This window comes from Bos taurus, chromosome 25, assembly GCF_002263795.3.
Source record: "Bos taurus isolate L1 Dominette 01449 registration number 42190680 breed Hereford chromosome 25, ARS-UCD2.0, whole genome shotgun sequence".
Classification (NCBI taxonomy): domain Eukaryota; kingdom Metazoa; phylum Chordata; class Mammalia; order Artiodactyla; family Bovidae; genus Bos; species Bos taurus.
In genome coordinates this window covers 32,947,140-32,966,211 of record NC_037352.1, presented here as the reverse complement: position 1 = coordinate 32,966,211, position 19,072 = coordinate 32,947,140, and the positions used below count along the sequence as shown (strand labels likewise).

At 54.8% G+C, this 19,072-nt stretch overlaps 1 protein-coding gene across 11 annotated transcripts in view; it reads left to right on the top strand.

The window, feature by feature from the left end:
* The window catches only part of GTF2IRD1 (GTF2I repeat domain containing 1), a 117,966-nt gene that overhangs the window by 56,825 nt on the left and 42,069 nt on the right, over positions 1 to 19,072 (top strand). For 9 of the 11 annotated variants that reach the window (XM_024984741.2, XM_024984740.2, XM_024984738.2 and 6 more), the window contains 8 exons: positions 2,804 to 2,987; positions 9,389 to 9,414; positions 10,315 to 10,423; positions 11,249 to 11,322; positions 11,869 to 11,949; positions 12,747 to 12,836; positions 17,188 to 17,235; positions 18,368 to 18,433. In XM_024984741.2, coding sequence (XP_024840509.1) covers positions 2,804 to 2,987; positions 9,389 to 9,414; positions 10,315 to 10,423; positions 11,249 to 11,322; positions 11,869 to 11,949; positions 12,747 to 12,836; positions 17,188 to 17,235; positions 18,368 to 18,433 — 678 coding nt within the window. The remainder of the gene's footprint in view (positions 1 to 2,803; positions 2,988 to 9,388; positions 9,415 to 10,314; positions 10,424 to 11,248; positions 11,323 to 11,868; positions 11,950 to 12,746; positions 12,837 to 17,187; positions 17,236 to 18,367; positions 18,434 to 19,072) is intronic. The other 2 variants (NM_001191468.3, XM_024984739.2) reach the window with 1 other exon arrangement.

Here is a 19,072-nt window from a genome sequence, read left to right as displayed (position 1 = left end):
TCGACCTTGTGTCGGGCACTCAGACCAGCTCTGGTCTCAAGGTGCTTCAGCACGTGCCTAAAGATGTGTCTGCGGTGGTACGCGGTGGTATACTGTAGTACGTGCTGGAGTGTAGTAGCATGCAGGGGTGGGGGGCCTTAGAAAGGGAGGATGATTCAGAGCCAGGCTTGGGGAGTCAGGGGTGGCTTCCTGGAGGAGGTGTTCTTTGATCCACCCTGGGGCTGGGGAGACTTGAATCACGTGGGCTTGGTGGGCTGGTGTGTTGGGGTGGGGCTGAGCGAGGCCAGGTACTGCAGAGGGCTCTCAGCAACTGAATTTCCCCCCTTCCTCCGCAGGCAGGTGTGAGCTGGATGGGGGAGCAGGGAGAGGATAGCTGGTGAAGGCTGGCTCCATCTGCAGTGGGTGGGTTCTGCCCTCACCACATGGGCACAGCCGCTGCCAGTCTTTAGCCTGTTGTGTGTGCTGGATGTTTCCAGAATGTTGCGCCTGTCCCCAAGGCCAGTACCTGGGCCCACCACCATGGCCAAACCCAAGGAGGAGTGTTGGGGTTGAAGTGGTTGAGACCTTGCCCCCGCTCAGGCCAGGGCTCCCTCTGAGCTGTCCCTTTGGCTCCCCAGGGGAGAAGCTGCCCCCTGTGAGTATTGGGAGACCCTCTGGGTGGGTGGGGATGTTGTCTGGATGCCTGAAGCATCCCACAGACCCAGGACTTGCAGATCTTGCTCCTGGTTCTCGCCCCTGCCATTTCAGCTCCCAACTCTGGGCGAAGTGGGCCAGTGATGGGGCTGGGGGTGCAAAGAGAAAAAAACAAAAGGAATGAGGGGACCCCAGCCTTCAGGAAGCCTCAACGTCTCTACCACTGAGGAGAGGTTGAAGCGACACAAGGGTTCAAGGACTGTACGTGGGGGCTCCATCCTCCCCTTCCAAGCAGTCGGCAGCTGGGGCTTCTGCGAACCAGGTCTCTGTCCAGGCTGGTGGCAGGACAGGCCCAGTAAGTCAGATGAACCCAAGCGGAGTTGGATTCACATGGACTCGAAAAACCCAAGAACCCATCACTCAAGTACCAAGGCTGGGGGGTGGCTGGTGATGCTCGGGAACCGGTGGCAATGGGGGGAGAGAGAGAAATGGTTTGACAGCTGCTGAGATTTCGAGGGTTTAATTAGACAACGAGCCAAGTGTGATCTTCACAGTGGGATCTGGCTGCCAAAGCCGCCAACGCAGACCTGGGCTGCGTCAACAGAGAAACAGTCTTGGCGGCGCCCCAGGGAGCGTCCCGGACGGGGACTCTGTCCTGCCCGGGTCCCAGCGTTTCTGACGGCAGGGAAGGCAGCCCAGGTCTGGGCTGGCACTTGTCTGGATGCAGATGAAGCCTGGCGTGACCCGAGGAGCCAGGCCAGGATGGCGGGCGGCCTGAGGGGCAGAGGGCAGCTGGCAGGGCCTTGGGACAGGCTGGAGACACCCTTGGGCAAGGCACGAGCGAAGTGGACAGCCGGCCCAGCTTTGTCTCCCAGGCTTTGGGGCCCCATGATAGCACCATCAAGCACATACTAGGCATTCAAAACTACTGGGTGAGAGAATAAATGGAAAGGAGGAGCTAAGTGACTTCCCTGATGGCCCAGTGGTTAAGAATCCACCTTGCAATTCAGGGAACATGGGTTTGATCCCTGGTTGGGGAACTAAGGTCCCACATGCCATGGAGCAGCTAAGCCCGCACATGTCAACTACTGAGCCCATGCATCACAAGGAAAGATCCTGCTTGCCACAACTGAGACCTGATGCAGTCAAATTAATTAATTAATTTTTAAAAATACTAAAAAAGAGCAGAAAGGAGAAGCTGGGGTGTGTGAATGACCGAAATGGCAGGACCACACCAAACAGTCGGAAAGAAAAGAACAAGGAACCGCTTCCCAAGCTCAGATTCCATCTACACTGCTGTTGGCAAAGCTGTCAGCTTCCAGCGGCATCTCATCTATGTCACTGACGAGTGAGCAGCATACTGGGCCCCTCCCTGGAGGAAAGGGCATACCTGTATGACCGGAAGCATCTTGCCAAGAGCCCAGCATGAGCCTGGAAGCTTCCTGAAGCCGCTCATTGACTCCCAGATACACAGGGAGCAGCTACTGTGTGCCCGGCCCTAGACAGTGAACCAACGCGCAGATAAATGTGTTTGTAACGTCAGGTTATGATAAATGTGGGATGAAAAACAAAGGGTGGGCTAGGGAGTGATGGGAGGGCTGCTCTAGGCTGGTAAGGTGACAGCTGAGAGGACGCTTTAGTGGGGAGAGGGAGGGAAGGAAGGCTATTGTGATCCAGGAGAAGAGTGTCTGAGGAGACAGAAGAGCAGATGCAAAGGCCCTGGGGTGAGTGTGTGCCTGGCGCGTTAGGGAAGCAACAGGGAGGCTGGAGAGGGACTTCCCTGGTGGTCCAGTGATTAGGACTCCACCCTCCAATTCAGGGGACACGGGTTCAGTCCCTGATCGGGGAACTAAGATCTCACATGGCGAAAAAAAGAGAAAGCTGGGGAGACTGGGGCGATCAAGCAGAGAGCGGTGAAAGGGGGGAGATCAGGTCAGAGGTTCTGGTCACACAGGGCTTTGTGGGACTTTGGCTGCTGCTGAGTGAGATGGGAGACTATGGGCATTTTTCAAAGGGCAAAGTGACATATTTCAGGAGGATCCCCTCTGGCTGCTGTGTGGCCAGAGTGGTTGGTACGCCTGGGAGGTGGGAGGCGGTGATGACCAGGCCCTGGGGCCCCGCACGTCCCACGGCCTCCACCCCGCGTTCAGCCTTGACGTTGCCCTTCCAGCGGAAGCCCTGGGCCTGGACCACATGGTCCCCGTCCCCTACAGGAAGATCGCCTGCGACCCGGAGGCCGTGGAGATCGTGGGCATCCCAGACAAGATCCCCTTCAAGCGCCCCTGCACCTACGGAGTCCCCAAGCTGAAGCGGATCCTGGAGGAGCGGCACAGCATCCACTTTGTCATTAAGAGGTAGGGGTCGGGGAGCAGGGGAGCCTGGGCTCGGGGTACCGGGGTGGCAGACCTGGGCAGGGGGGAACAACAGGCATGAAGCGGGGCCCTCGGGTGGTGACAAGGGGGTGGGGTGATTGAAGGGATTCCCTGACAGTTGTGTGGCCTCCTCCTCCTGGCCTCTTCTGAGAATGAAGTGGAAAAATGGAGCCACAGTGCTTGGCCCAAGTGGGCACTTGCTAAGTTTTTAGAGGTGTTTTCCTGCCCCTAAAGAAGACCCGAGGGTTTCATGGTGGAGCAGTGGTGAAGAATCCAACTGCCGATGCAGGAGACGCAGGTTCCATCCCTGGGTCAGGAAGATATCCTGGAGGAGAAAATGGCAACCCACTCCAGTATTCTTGCCTGGGAAATCCCATGGACAGAGGAGCCTGGCGGGCTACAGTCTGTGGGGTCACAGAAGAGATGGACCCGACTGTGTCTCTAAACAGCAGCAATGAAGACAAGCTGAGGCCTTTGCCCTTAACTGCCTTCAGAGGGGAGCCCCCCCCTGAGCTCGGGTGGGATGGACCAGCCTCGCCTTCTGCGCCTCCCATTGGGTGGCCCTGCCTGCTGGTACTTTGTCTGCCTTTCCTGCTCTTCCACGGGATCAGTTTCCCTGGTTTAGATGGGTGGGAGAGGGCAGGCACGATGGACTCCAGAACGGCAGCCCCTGCCTCCTAGACCTAGACCTACCCCTCACCCCTCCACCCCCGATCCCTGCCTTGTCTCCCAAATCCCGCAGAGGACCCCGCCCTCACACCCGGCTCAACTCACTGCCGAGCCAGCGTCTCCAGGCAAGGCCAGCCTTCCTGGGATGCTTCCTCCTAAATAGTTAGAGATGATAGGGAGGGGGCCAGAGGCCATTCTGTCCAGCCCCTTGCCTCCAGCGGCACTGATTGCATTGGCCCCCTCCCAGGCGTCTGTTCCGGGAGCTCTCTGGGGGCGCGCTCCCACCATGCGTGTGGACTCACGTGCCTGCTTGCACGTTTGACGCGCTAGACTGTAAGCTGGGGCTGTGGCTCATTGCCGAATCCCCAGCACCCACAGCAGTCCCTGGTATGTGCGAGATGCCAGTACCTATCTGTGGAACAGATGGATGGATGGATGGAAGTGCTTGTCCAAATTTGGACTCGTGCCATCTGATTTCTTAGAGCGTAGGAAATAAAGAGTCATGGGAGAAAGGAAAAATGGTGGTGGAGGGGGGCTGAATACCTGTTGAAGGTGGTCAGGGGGCCTCTGAAGGTCCCATAGGTTAAGCCAGACCTGGAGGCTGAGAATGGCCACCCGCACCCAGCTGGGCAGTATCTGGGCATAAGAATTGACCTCAGTGAGCAGCCCAGACACCCGGGGTTCCAGAGGGTGGGGATTGTCTTTGAGAGCATGGAATTGTTCTGGAACTTTGGGAAAGACCTCTGTAGGGTTGCTGGATGCCAGCCTGGCTGCTGGGGGAGACTAGTGTGAGTTGGTGGCTGTGGCCTCAGGCTTGGTTGGCATGACGCGCGGAGGGAGAGAAGTGGTTGGATTGGGGATCAAATCTGAGCGGTGATGCCGATGGCGTGTGCTGGTGGGTGGACCATGGAAATGAGATGGGGGGCAGGAAAGAAGGATCACCCCCACGTGGCTGCTTGAGTTCATCTTGGAGATGCTCAGGAGATGAAATTTTCAGAAGCCCCACTGAGAGGTCAGAAGCTCAGGTCTGAGTTGGAGATAGAAATCTGAGAGTTGCAGACTTCCCTGGTGGTCCAGTGGTTAAGACTTCACGCTCCCAGTGCAGGGGGCTTGGGTTCAATCCCTGGTGAGGGAACTAAGATCCCTCATGCCGCGCAGCATGGCCAAAAAAAAAAAACTATAAGAAATCTCGAGAGTTGGCAGTGTGGTCCAGGAAGGGATCACAGGGCAGAGGAGAGAAATAGAAGTGAGACGAGAAGAGGGCCCACATTGGACCCTGGGATCCCCGTGTTAGAGGCTGGGGTTGGGAAGAGGAGGGGTCACCCGCAGAGGAGGCTGAGCATGGCCCAGAGCTGGGCAGGCATCTCGCTGCCACTGCGGGTGGTGACTCTGAAAGCCAGCTCTAATGGTGGGGGACCCCCTCTCAGAACCCTTCACCATGTGACCGCTCCCAGGGTGCCACGCTGTCGTCTGTCAGCCACCTCCATACACACCTCGGTTTCTCTCCACCTTCGTTCCTGGTTCTCTGAGCTCCTGCCACCTCACCTGTCTCCATCCTTTGCTGAAACCCTTCCCTCTGCCTGGCGCTGCTCCCCACCCTCCTTCCCACCTGTCTTGTCTTTCAAGGCTCCCTTTCCTGCCTGGAAGCCGTCCCCTGTCCTCACTCAGAAAGAACTTACCCCTCCGGCAGCAGGTGGCTTCTTCCCCCCATCAGCGCCCCCACCACCTGCCGTCACACGGTGGCAGGGGGACCACCTCTGAGCTGCCTCTTGTGCCCTTTGAACCCCTTCCCTGGGGCGGGGATCCCACTTGATAAATCACTCTGGAGGTGAATTGAAATCAAGTGCCCTTCTTTCAGGAAGTGCCTACTGTTGTCTAGCTTAAATCTCTCTTGCTGCTGCCTGGGTCCTTTGCCTTCAGTTGACTCCTGGTAGCGAGGGAGGAAATGGCAACCCACTCCAGTGTTCTTGCCTGGAGAATCCCAGGGACGGGGGAGCCTGGTGGGCTGCCATCTATGGGATCGCACAGAGTTGGACACGACTGAAGCAACATAGCAGCAGCAGCAGCAGCAGCAAGGGAGGTGGGGCAGAAAGCAGCAAGGACATCCCTGTGACCCCTTACATGCCTGACCGTGGTATTTGCGTCCTCGCTGTGACACAAATAACTCACCTTCATCTCCCTCTATCCAAACTGTAGTTCGTTTAATCCTTCACTAGTATTTGCCAGGCGCCTCCTGAAGGCCGAGCCCTTCACTGAGCTCTACTGAGGACCTCATGAAACAACAGGCACAGTCCTCACCTGCCCCCAGGAGTGATGGTCACTCCTGTGATGAGTCCTGGGAGAATCAAAACAACATGTTTCCAGGTACAGACTTGGTGGCATCAGAGCAGCAAGCCTGTGGGACTTCCTGGAGGAGGAGGCTTGGAATCAGGCAGACCGGGTTTGAAATCACACGCTGTGTGATAACCTTGAATAGCACTTCTCTTCTAAGCCTCAGTGTCTTCATTTGTAAAAACAGAGATAATGGTGCCCGCACCCCCCACTGACATAGTCCAGTGGCTAAGACTGCGCTCCCAACACAGGGGGCCCGGGTTTGATCCTTGGTCAGGGAACTAGATCCCACATGCCACAAGTAAGAATTTGCTTGCACAACTAAAGATCCCACATGCCGCTAATAAGTCCCGGCCCAGCCAAATAAATATTTTTTTTAAAAAGTGATGCCCCACCTTTCAGGTTCTTCTCATCCTAAAATGAGGAGATGGACCTAACGTACCTGGCCTGTAGTAGCTGCTCAGCAAACACAAGGCCTTTCCCTTGACCTCATCTCCCTCCATATAAAAGAGTACTTGAGCGTATCAGTGCCGACAACCTAAGTTTGAATGGCCCTACCGTTTCCCAGCTGTGTGTCCTTGGGCAAGTTCCTGAACTGCTCCATGCCTCACTTGCCTCATCTGTAAAATGGGGCCGATGATTGTTCAAGCCTCATAACACTGATTGGAGACTAAATGGATGTGAGTAAGGGGCTTAGGGGCTTCCCACATCAGACCTTCTCCCTGTCATCTGCCCGCTGCCTCCAGTTCTACCAGGAACTGCAGGCCGAGGTCTCAAGCCCCCTCCCCTGTGCTCCCTGATAAGGAAATGTGACCATAGATCATAAAACCACCATTAATGCTGGCGGCCTCCCATTGCCGGGTGGGGCTGAGGAAGTGGTTCGGAGAAGAAGGCAGGTGTCCCCAGAATTCCTCCCTGCAGCTGCTGCTCAGCCTCGGGGACCCCGACAAGCATGAGCTTCCAGGGGCATCGGAGGAGCCGAGGCCTCTCAGAATAAGAGAAGGCATCTTGCTTGGGGGCTCACTGCCCCAGCCATCCAGGCTCTGCCCTGTGTCACCAACCTTTTTGTCTCTGTTTGAATTTCCCTCTGGGTCCACCTTGGGCACTGTTGGGTCCCATGGTATTTCGACTCATACATCTGTTCCTTTTGGGGGCTTCCCTGGTGGCTCAGAGGGTAAAGAATCCACCTGCAATGCAGGAGACCCGGGTTCGACCCCTGGGTCGGGAAGATTCCCCTGTAGAGGGGCATGGCAACCCACTCCAGTGTTCTTTTTTTTTTTGATAGTGAAAATATATTTTATTTTTTAATACAATAGCTGCCAGCAAATATATTGGTTCCAGAGAGAGAAAAGAAAATACAAGCATTCTACAATAAGCTTTCATTTTCCTTTTCAAGTAATTTTAAAAAATGCTTCAATTCTGTTCAAGTTTATGATTTGGGGGAGTTGAAATTTTTTTCCATAATAAAAGTATAATTTTGAAAGCCCCAACCTTGGTAATTTGTAAAGGATGGGATAAAAATGATGATACAGTATAATAATGAATGTTTCCCTCTCTCTGAATCAAATACTGATTATAACCAGTGTAAGAAATTGGTTAATCAATACATTTGATGAAATGTGTATCAAAATGTTCATGAAAAAATACACTTCTATTTCTTCTCATTTTTACCATGTAGATATTTTCTAAATGGATTATTTTAAATGCACAGAAATAAAAGCTATCTACACGCAGCTCTAAAGAGATTCAAAACAACAGAAGTAAATGTGCCTAAATTCTAAAGTCAAACAAATGAGTGTAAGAATAAATGTCAGAAACCTCTTCATTGTATACAGATTGCTCAAGGGTTTAAAGATAGTTGTATAAGCCAAAGTTACCAAGAAATAAAATCTTGTATGAATTTTATCATAAAAGTCAACAATCTTGGTAAAAGGAAATAACAGAACTATACAGAAAATCCACATCTATATTTTTTTTTAAAGGGAGAAGTTATATCAACTGAAATAGTAGACAGCCTTCCAAATGTTGAACACAAAAATTTCTCAAAATCCCTTGGAAACTATAAGATCTTCCATTCAGACTCTTATCTTGTTTAAGTTTTCATGGTAGTTCATGTAGTGTATGGGTTGTTGTATTAGAAATAATCTGATATTATTTCTACAACTACTGAATCATTCCCCTCTTCATTTAAACCCCTTTTGTTTCACTCCAGTGTTCTTGCCTGGAGAATCCCATGGACGGAGGAGCCTGGCGGGCTATACAGTCCGTGGGGCTGCAAAGAGTCAGATACGACTGAGCCCCTAACATACACACACGTCCCTTCATTTGTCCCATGTCGCCTCTGCAGCCTGAGTTTAGTACCCAAGGCCCTGGCCCCTTGTCCAGCCACTCCATGGCACACAGGCTGTACTGCAGCCGCCCCCTGCCCCCCGACCAGCTGCGTGAAGCTCCTCAGCCTGCTGGGGGCCACTCTGGTAGGGGCTGGGAGCAAAGCAGACAGAACAGCAGCCCTGGAGGCAGGCAGCTAGCCTTGCCGACCTTTACTCCATCCTGTTTCCTGGAATAAGAATTCCAGGTGTCTTATCAGAATGACTCAGGAGTCCCTGCGTGGCCCCTGGGCCATCAGCCATCCCCGCTGCAGTCCGCTCTCTGTGTGCTGATGGAGTGATCTAAGGGTGCCGTGCCCTCCTGGAGGCTCCCTTTGCCCATGGGGTAGAGACCACCTGCCTGGGCACAGCGCTGCAGGCTGGTCACCTCCCCTGGGACACCTCCAGCTGGCCACGTGTAACTGCCAGCCCTCCCCCATGTCTCTACCTGGCCCACCTCTGGCCTCTCACCTGAGCTCCTCATCCTCAACTCCAGGAAGTCTTTTCCGACCCCCTCCCTGCTTGGGTCCTGTAGGCTTCTGAGACACCCCTGAGAGGTCCCATGCGTCACCCTACGAGGCTACAATCTGGAACAAGCCCAGCCTGTGCTGGGGGATCGGGATCTCCCGTCGCTGAGACGCGGGTGTTGGTGGGTAAAGGGTGTGGAGCCCTGGGGGAAAGAGGTGTGAGTTATCCAGCAACTGTGGCCAAGGAGAACTGGGGTTCTGTAGGAAGCCCCCCCCCCACGCCCCCGGGTGTCGCGATGAATAGGTTGGACCCTCTGGGACCCCCAGGACCTGGCCAATCGATGCCTCCCCTGACTGTGGAGAAATGGTTTGGGGTGTTTGGCTGTTGGCGGTTATCTGGCTCCTCTGGACCGTGCCCTTTCCTGCCCCAAACGCGGCCAACCTGGTGCCCAGGTCTGCAGCTGCAGCCTGCGTGTGGGACTAGAGTGACCGTCACAGAGGGGGCCTGAGCCCGGCTCCCCTCTCATGCCCGTCTCTCCTCTCTCCCCAGGATGTTCGACGAGCGAATTTTCACAGGTATGTGTGGGGACTGTCCAGTTTGTTCTAAAGCCACCAAGCTGATGCCCCTGAGTGCCTGAGCTGCCATGACACCAGACCCTGGTGTGGGAAGGGAGCCTGGGGGTGGCTTCTGCATTCTGGGGCAGACATGGGGGCCCCCAGCTCCCAGGTGCAGACAGACCATCAGGACACCCAGCCCCAGATATTGTCAAATGCGAACATGTGAGAGGTACTGTCCTCAGCTGTTAGCATTTTTAACTTTTAGTTTTCAATAGTCTCTTAAGTGGGTTCTGTTCTTTTCCCTGAAGTCCAGCTAGTGAACTCCGGGGTCTGGATGCAAACCCAAGTGCCCAGGCCTTGAGCAGTGGGCGGGTCGCCTCTCACGAAAAAGAGGTGGGCTCTGCTGGGTACTGCAAAGGGAGCTCGCATCTTGGGGTGCAATATATCTGGGTCCCTACCTCCCCCCAGCTTTGTGACCTTGGGCAAGGTCAGATGGGCCTCAGTTTCCACATCTGTGAAATGGTAAGAGCTCCGTCCTCTGGGTTGGTGCTCTGGGTTCCTGGGATAACTAAATGTAGAGGGTGGTCCTGGGGTGCAGCCTTGGGAAGACTCAGCCCCTTTCCCAAGGGCTCCCTGAGCCCCAGTAGCACATGTGCGGTCAGGGTGGTCATTTCCAGCTTCTCCTTCCTGCCCAGTCCTCTGAGATCCTTGCCATCCTTACTCCTCGTCCCAGGAGGGGTCTCTCTCCCTGGACCCCTTCCCAGTTTGGCTGGATATGGAGACCACAGGGAGGGGCGGAGGCCAGGCCACACATGAGGGGTGCCCCCCAGCAACTGCCCCCAGGCGCCCCCCCCAGGCCGAGAAGGCTGGCGAGCCTCCTGCCTGACCACCCTGCCCCTCCCTGGCTCTCCCCACCAGGGAACAAGTTTACCAAAGACCCCACGAAGCTGGAGCCGGCCAGCCCGCCAGAGGACGCCTCTACGGAGGTGGCCCGTGCTGCCGTCCTGGATCTGGCTGGGACTACCCGGTAAGGCCGTCCGCCGTCCCCACCCCACCTCTGCGGGGAGGAGCAGGGACAGGCCGGCTCCCTCCACCTGGACACCCCACACAGGGCCGTTCCACATAGACACCGTGTGCCCCGCCCCACTGCGGGCCCGGGAGACTCTAAAAGGACCCAGAAGGAGCAGAGACTCTGCCGATTTCCTTTCACCCAGAGGACTCTCGTCAACCCTCGGGATCTAAGAAACCTTCCCTGCCACCCAGACTAGACCGGCGTCTGCCCCGCGTGGCCACAAGGCCCTGCACTCTGCTCATGGCCTGGTCACCCTTCACCAATGTCCGCACGGAGGCCCTGGGCTCCTGGGCGCCAGGGATGGGCCATCTGTCCCGGAGTCCACTTGTCTGGTCTGGTTCTGCCCTGACGGTGCTCTGTGAATGAACTGAATCATCCAACCCAGGACCCTCCCCAGCTTCACTTCCCGCCCCCGCCAGAGCCCGCAACCCCCTCCAGGCTGGTGGTCCCTACAGCTCAGTGCCCCCCAGCAAGCCCTGATCACACCCCCACCCCGTGCTAAGCTGTGGGGCTCCCAGACTGGCCAGACCCAGGCCTCAGGAGCTGCCAGCAGGTGGGCAAGGTGGGCGCCTGGTAGGTCACCCCAGGAGAGGGAGCAGGGCCTTGGCCGGGGCAGCCAGGAGACTTGTCCTGGGCGACGGGGCCCTGGGAGTCTTGCTGGGGTGGGAGCCGGTGCGATCAGGGGTGTGTTCTGGATTGGCAGCCACTGAGGCCCCCTGACTGCTCAAAGGGCGAGAACAGGGGGTGATGCCATGTCGTTTCTCGACTTCCTTCCCACAGGTCAGACAAGAGCAGTCTCTCCGAAGACTGCGGGCCAGGTGAGGAGCTGGAACCCACTGCGTGCGTCCGGAGCGGTGGGTGCCTTGGGCAGGAAGCAGGCTCAGACTATGAGCCCGGTTCAGTTCAGTTCAGTCGCTCAGTCATGTCCGACTCTTTGCGACCCCATGGACTGCAGCACGCCAGGCTTCCCTGTCCATCACCAACTCCCAGAGTTTACTCAAACTCATGTCCGTCAAGTCAGTGATGCCATCCAGCCATCTCATCCTCTGTCGTCCCCTTCTCCCCCCATCAGTCTTTCCCGGAGGACTAAGGAATTTCCTCTGCTCACCACTGTCCCCCCTTCCCAGCTGCAGAGCAGGCTGGGGGCCACGGAGGGGCACGTGGGATGTGGTGGCTTTGTGTAGGATTCTACCACTGCCTCCTCATCCTTGGCAATTCCAGTCTCAGTGGCCAGGTGTATATGCTGCATCTGCCTATAGATCAGACACCAGAGCTGACTTGACTTTCTCTGGCGCTACTAATGAGTCCCAGACAGGGGAGTGTTCAGGAGTGACCTACCTTACCGGGCCAAGTTCGTGCCCCCACATGACCGGATCCCTCATCTCCTCCTCGTTTCGCAGGAACCTCCGGGGAGCTGGGTGGGCTGAGACCCATCAAAATCGAGCCAGAGGATCCAGATATCATCCAGGTCACCGTCCCAGGTAAGGGCTGATCCTGCCGCCCACACCTGAACCTTCAGAGATGGAGCAGCTCCCAAAACGGAGGCCCTGGGACCGCTGCAACCAACACGTCCCCTCCTGGGCTGACCCACTCTGTCTCTCTAGCACCTGCCCTGGCCAAGAAGGTGTCTCCAGGCCACTGTGTCTCGGTCTGGTCTGACCGTGAAAGGGTGCAGCATTCTGGGTGCTTTCTGCAGCCATCCCTGCCCTCTGGGCTGGGAGTCAGGTCTCTGCTCCGACCTTCTTTAAGGTCCCCACAGCCATCACGTCTCTGGCCTGGATTCCCTGGGATTTGCGAGGCAGAGTGGGGAGAAGCAAAGGTCATCAGAGGGACTTCCCTGGTGGCCCAGTGGTTACAACTCCACACTGCCAGTGCAGGGGACACAGGTTCAATCCCTGGTCAGGAAACTATGGTCCTATATGCCACACAGCCAAAAAGTAAATAGAATGGAAAGAATTTTTAAAAAAAAAGAAAATAGAGAAGGTCGTTGAAATAAGATTTGAGTTTGACTCCAGACCTGGATCCCTCTGGGCCTCAGTTTCCACGTCTGTGAAGTGGGGCATGTCCTTGGCCTCTGGAGGGTCAGTATGGTGGTAAATCCAGGGCTCCGGGCCCCTTGGGCTCCCGCTGACCCCTGGCACAGCTACCCTCCCAGAGTCCAAGGGGAGGTTTCCAGTAGGGTCCTGCTCTAGGGGTGTGCAGGGCTGGGGGTCCCTGGGGACCACGGTAGGGTGGGACAGACAGAAGATGCTCTCACCATGTGGAGTTTTGCCTCCAGACCCTTCCCCAGCCTCTGAGGAAATGACAGACTCGATGCCTGGACATCTGCCCTCAGAAGATTCTGGTTACGGGATGGAGATGCTGACTGGTAAGAGACGGGCTGGGCTCCTCTGGTGGCTCACACAGTAAAGAATCCGCCTGCAGCGTGGGAGACCCAGATTCGATCCCTGGGTGGGGAAGATCCCCTGGAGAAGGGAATGGGAACCCACTCCGGTATTCTTGCCTGGGAAATCCCATGGACAGAGGAGCCTGGCAGGCTATGGTCCATGGGGTCACAATGAATCAGACACGACTGAGCAACTAACAGGAACAGAAAAGAGATGGGCTGGAACCCACCTCCCTGGGATTTTTCTGGGTATTGACTGCCCCCCTTAGAAGAAACTCAGTATATGCCTGACTCCCCCAGCCAGGCTAGGTTCCTTTCTGAAAACTTGAACTAGGCTCTGAGTTATATTCAGCTTGGTTACTCTGTCTTTCCCAGGAGCTCCCATGTGGATAAATTTGTTCATTTATTCAGTAGCTATTTATCGAGCACCTATTATGTACCAGGTGCCATGCAAAGTGCTGGGGACAGAGCAGTGAACCCAACAGACCGCAAAGCCCCCGCCCTTGTGCTGACATGCCAGTGCAGGAAGACAGACAGTAAGCAAAGCAATAGGGAAATAGGGAAATTCCCTGGCGGTCTAGTGTTTACGGGGCTTCCCTGGTGGCTCCAACAGTAAAGAGTCTGCCTGCAGTGTGGGAGACCCTGGTTCGATCCCTGGGTCAGGAAGATCCCCTGGAGGAGGGGATGGGAACCCACTCCCTTGCCTGGAGAATTCCACGCATAGAGGAACCTGTCAGGCTGCAGGCCATGGGGTCGAGAAAAGTCGGACATGACTGAGCACGCACACTCACCCACTCTGACCGTGGGAGCTGAGAATAGATGCTAGACGGCTAGAGAGAAAGACAGACACTTGTGATAATTTAGACAAGAGGAATGATTGGGCAGGTGGAGATTAGCAGGGGGAGGGTGGAGTTCTCCATGTTTTGTTTTTCGGAAATGTTCAAAACCACAAAAAGTTGAGAATAATTTAATGAATCTCACACGCTCGGCTCCAACCATTATCAACAGATGTTATCATAGGTAATAAGGAATAAGAATTTGAACTTCCTTAGTGGTGCAGTGGTTAAAACTGCACACTTCCAATTGCGTAGGCTGTGGGTTCAATCCCTGGTCAGGGAACTAAGATCCCACGTGCTATGAGGTATAACCAAAATTTTTTTAATTAAAAAAAAGAATTACACATAGTTAACATTTTTGAAAAGTAAGTCATTAGAAAGACAAATAGTAAATTATACGAGGTTTCCAGATATGGTGGAAAATTATATTAGTCCTTAAATGATTTGAGTTTGGAAAACTCTGTAACAAGGGCTGCTGGGCCAGGGCAGGAAACTTTAGGAAGAGGGCTGGAGTTTGTTACCCTTGTGTGTGATGTCAAGTTTGGGCTTGATGGGGGGATGGGGACTGGTGGGGTGGAGGGGGGGTGTTACTTAAAGACACCATGCAAAAGCATAGTAGGTGTATTTCAATGAACAGTGCAAAAAAAAAGCTCATCATGTTCAGTGTGAGAAGCAAGTGCAAAAAGATATGGACAATATAGCATTTTTCCAAATTTGAAATGTAAAAATAGTATCGCTAATGTTTTATTAATGTTTTAAAAAATCATGTGCAAATATGACAAACTCCTCACATATATTCATTCCGGCTGGTGGGTCCATGAGGGTTGGTTACCATGCTCTGTATGCCTTGCTGCACTTTTTAATTTTCCCCCACCAAAAATAAACAAATGACTAGAAAAATAAATAAGAAGGCTTCCTACGGGCCCAGATGGGTGGTGACAGAATAAAGGCAGAGCGTCTCTGCTGCTCGTCTGCTTCCGTCTTCCCTGTCAGGAAAAACGGGCTGGAAAACAGGAGAGTGACCTGGACCTGGGAGTCCAGAGCAGGAGGAGGTATCGAGGGTCCCCAGGTCTGCTGTGGGTGAATGGGTCTCCAGGTAATACCTTCGATCTGCTGTCTATAGGATGTGAAAAGTCACGGCGGAAAAAGATGAGCTGACGACAGACTTGGAGATGAGGTTTTGCCCAAAGCAAAGACAGGTGGACTATGCCTCAGTCCCAGGCACAGTTCTGGGACGGATGTCTACATGGGCGACTGTGAGCCCTCAGAAAGGACCCCGTGTGGGGTCAGCCACAGGAGTGGGTCGACTCATTATGCCATCAACATTTCCAACTGACCCTGGGCTGGCTGGAGAAGCTCCTTATGACTTTTATAAACAAAAGGGTTTCGACTCTAAACACAGTTTTAAGTAGTGTTTTCAGTTTAAATGAAAGGTAGTTGAGGACTTCCCTGGCAGTTCAGTAGTTAAGACTCCCCACTCCCAATGCAAGGGGCACGGGGTTTGACCCCTGATCGGGGAACTGAGATCCCACATGCTACTCAGCACTGCCAAGAAAAAAGAAAAAAGTTATTTGAATTTCAAGCAAGAAAAGGGGGCTCTAGGGGGATCCCAGCCTCCAAGATTTCCCCCAGTGTCCTGGAGGGCTCGGTCCCTCCTTGAACATGTATTGGTGAGACCTTAGGCAGCAAGATTATGCAGATTGCAGATCCCTGGGGAGGAATGGTCCATCCGTCCAAGAAGGATGTTCCCCATGGCCTTGACAGACTGGAACACTGCGCTGAAACGCACAGGAGAAAGTCACAACCCCAGGATTGTGTTGTGGGTTGCGTTCGCTGGGGACCAGTCTCTGAGATGGAGCCTAGCGTGTGGGGTGTTTTTTAGGGGCTGCCCTGGGGATCAGCACCTGGGTAAGGCTGGGGACAGAAGCAGGGGAGGGGACAAGGGAGAAGACAGGAAGCGGGGAGCTGTGTGTGTGGAGCTGGGGGCTGGGCTGGTGATCCGCCTGGTCACCCTCCATCACTGTTTCCAGGAATTGATGTCATCTCGGAACTGCCTGTCTAGGCGGAGTCAGGTGGGCCCAGCATCCACTGCCCACAACGTACCTGTTTCCCTGACGAAAGTTTAGTCCTAAAGCTCTGGCCCTTTTAAAATCAGGGGCTGAGCAGAGATGAAACCTTCCAGAACCTTCGGGGTTGAGCCCCAAGGCTCCAGCTCGTCTGGTGATCTGAAAAGCAGGCTCCCTTTTTCCCGCACCAAGAGAGTGGGGCCTTGACCACGTCATGGGAGCTCTCCCTGTCACGGGAGTCCCCGCGTCCCTTCTCATCGAGCATCCTCTCCACCAGCTGGCCGAGAGCAGACCTGGGATCCACCTGCTCCACCCCTCCTCCTCGGCCCAGCCTTGTGGGCTGAAAAGGGGCCGTCCAAGGGTTGGCCCCATGTGGAACAGCACCTGGCAACACAGGGCAAGCTTCCTAAGCCGCGGTTCCCTTCCGGTTGTTTCAAGCGTTGAAAATCCCTGTGCCTTCCTCCAGTGCTGGCACCAAAGAGTCGCTGCTGATGGAGGTCCCGCCCCGGCACCCGACTCCTGTCTGCACTTGTATCTCATCTTGCTGCCAAAATCTGTCGTTCTCTTGAGTTTGCAGCCATCCTTCCCACAGGCACAGCTCCCCTCTCCCTGCCTGTGTCCCTCTCCTTCCTGGACACTTGGATCCGACCCACGTATTCCTCTCCCCGGTGCCCCCCAAGGCCAGTCTCCCCCATCCCGCTTACAGCCTAAGCCCTAACCTCCCGTGTTTTTCCCTGTGCCTTGTCTTTGCTGCCAGTTGGACCCACATCTGGGGACAAGGTTGAGTCCTTGCCAGGGCCAAGTCACCTTGTCAGAGGCCCCGGAACCTTATGACCTTAGATAGGTTCACATCCCCATCCCCTTATCCGTCTCCATTTTTAAGATTTTTTTTTATTTGTATACAGATCATTTTAAAACTTTATTGAACTTGTTATAATATTGCTACTGTTTTATGTTTTGGATTTTTGGCCATGAGCCGTGTGGGCGTGCTGATCCAGGATCGAACCCACAACCCCTGCATTGGAAGGCAAAGTCTTAACCACTGGACCCCCAGGGAAGTCCTGTGCCTCTGTCTGTCTTTATGGCGTCACTGCCATCTGACATCACGTGCTGTGTCTGGCGTCACGCCAGGAGGACAGGCGTTGTCTTGTTGCTGCGTTTCCTCTGTTCCTGGAGCAGAGCCTGGAGGCAGTGGAAGGAAGGATGGGGTGGCGTGGGGCTGGTCTCCAGGCCACGCATCCCAAAGGTGTCCGGTCTCGAAAGCTCACGTGGAGGCGAGGGTGGGTGCTTGTACAAAACTGGGGTCCCTGATCCCGTCTCGGGGTCACTGTGCCGTGCTCCGGTCTTGGCCTGCACTCCCTGCCTGTCCGACCTCACTTTGGAGGTGCAGAGATGGTGAATGTGGCTGCATGGCTCCCTCTTCTCTTTCAGACAAAGGCGCCGGCGAGGACCCTCGGCCCGAGGAAAGGCCAGTGGAGGGTGAGGCATTGTCCGCTTCCCACTTCTCTCTCCCTCCCTACCCAGGCCTCCTCCCCTCCCGTGTCCCACAACTCCCTTTTGTCTCTCTCCAGACACTGGGTTTGGGAGTGGGTGTCCTATAGGCTACTTGAATTGGGAGGAGGTTTATAGACCTGTTTTCTAGAACTAGGAGGTATGTGGTCAGAGGTAGGAGCAGCTGTTCCTGGTAAGAGAAATTGTAAGACTTTCTTATTTTGTTTTATATACACCCTACTTCTTTCCAGAAAACTTTTAAGGCTGAGGTCTGAGCTTAGTCTTCCTGAACAAGTCGAACTGAGGCCTGAAAGCACAAAATTGGCTTTGGGTCCAGTAGACATGTTCAGTCTCAGGAACATGGCTCATTCCCAGCTTGCAAAGAGTGGGAGTAGGACAGGCAGGGAGGTCAAGGTGAGGATGGGGCTGTGTCTGCCCCTGGAATGGAATGAGTGGGTGTCAGAGGAGGGGAGTGTCTCTTTCCCAATCCCAAAAGTGGGGAGTGTAACTCTGAAATTTTAACAGATGTCTACTGCCATCTGGTGGCAGCACACTCAATTTGCAGGCTTAGTATACACACACTAGTTAAGTCACTGTGCTTGACTAGACTTTCCCGGTGGCTCAGTGGTAAAGAATCCACCTGCCAATGCAGGAGATGCAGGTTCAATCCCTGGGTCAGGAAGGTCCCCTGGAGAGGAAATGGCAACCCACTTCAGTATTCTTGCCTGAAACATCCCATGGACAGAGGAACCTGGTGGGCTACAGCCCAGGGGGTTACAAAGAGTTGGACATGACTGAGCACACATACATACATACATACATAAGTCACTGTGCTGGTCGAGAGTGACATTCACATAGAAAGTCCCATGGTCATCCTTAGGCCTCAGAACCTTCCATTCAGGCCTGGTGATGCCCTAGACCCGATTTCGCAAGCAGGAACTGTGGACCTGTCTGCAGAGAGGCCACTTCTGAGGAAAGAGGTTATCTGCCATCACCACCCTTCCCCTTTGCAAGGTCTCAGTGTAGGGCATCCTTGGTGGCAGCAGAGCTGGGACATGAGCTGAGAAGCAGGGTCCTGCTGCCGCTGGGGAGGCTCAGCAAACTGCCCTTTGCCTTCCAGACAGTCACGGCGATGTGATCCGGCCTCTGCGGAAGCAGGTGGAGCTGCTTTTCAACACACGATACGGTGAGCGAGGAGCCGGGCAGGGTTGGGGGTATCTGGGTCTCCCTCCAGCTGCCCTGTTATCAGAGGGACTGACCCCCCCGGCCCCCGGCCCAGCTGCTCCCTGAACAGGGAGGAGCCGGGGGGGCTGGGGCACTGTAGGGGCTGCTGCCCAGCCCCCTCCTCAGCTCCAGACATCCCACCTGGGGAGACTGAGGCACTGCTGGAGAACCCCACCCTCTGAAACACAGCACTGCTGTCTCCTCCATCAACACACTCACACTCATGGTCTGCCTTAGCCTCAGTTGGGAGAGGCCACTGTGTCAGCTGTAACTGCCCCTCTGTCCCCCACAGACACCCTCATTCAGGGTCCTCAGGAGGATGCACGCATGGCAAGATCTTTCCTACTAGAAAGGCAGGGGAGAAGCCTACTCTTCATTCAGCCTCTGTGGTTGGCCAGGCGCTGGCAAGGTGCTTCACACACCTTCTCCCATCCCGTCTCACAAAAATCCCTGTGTCCTAATACCCATTTTACAGATGAGGGAAATCAAGGCCTGGGGAAGTGCCATGGCTTGTCTGAGGCCCCCCGACTAGTGAGTGGTAGTGCCTGGCCTGGGCCTCAGATCTCTCCAGTTCACGAGGCATGGTGTTGGGCCACACAGG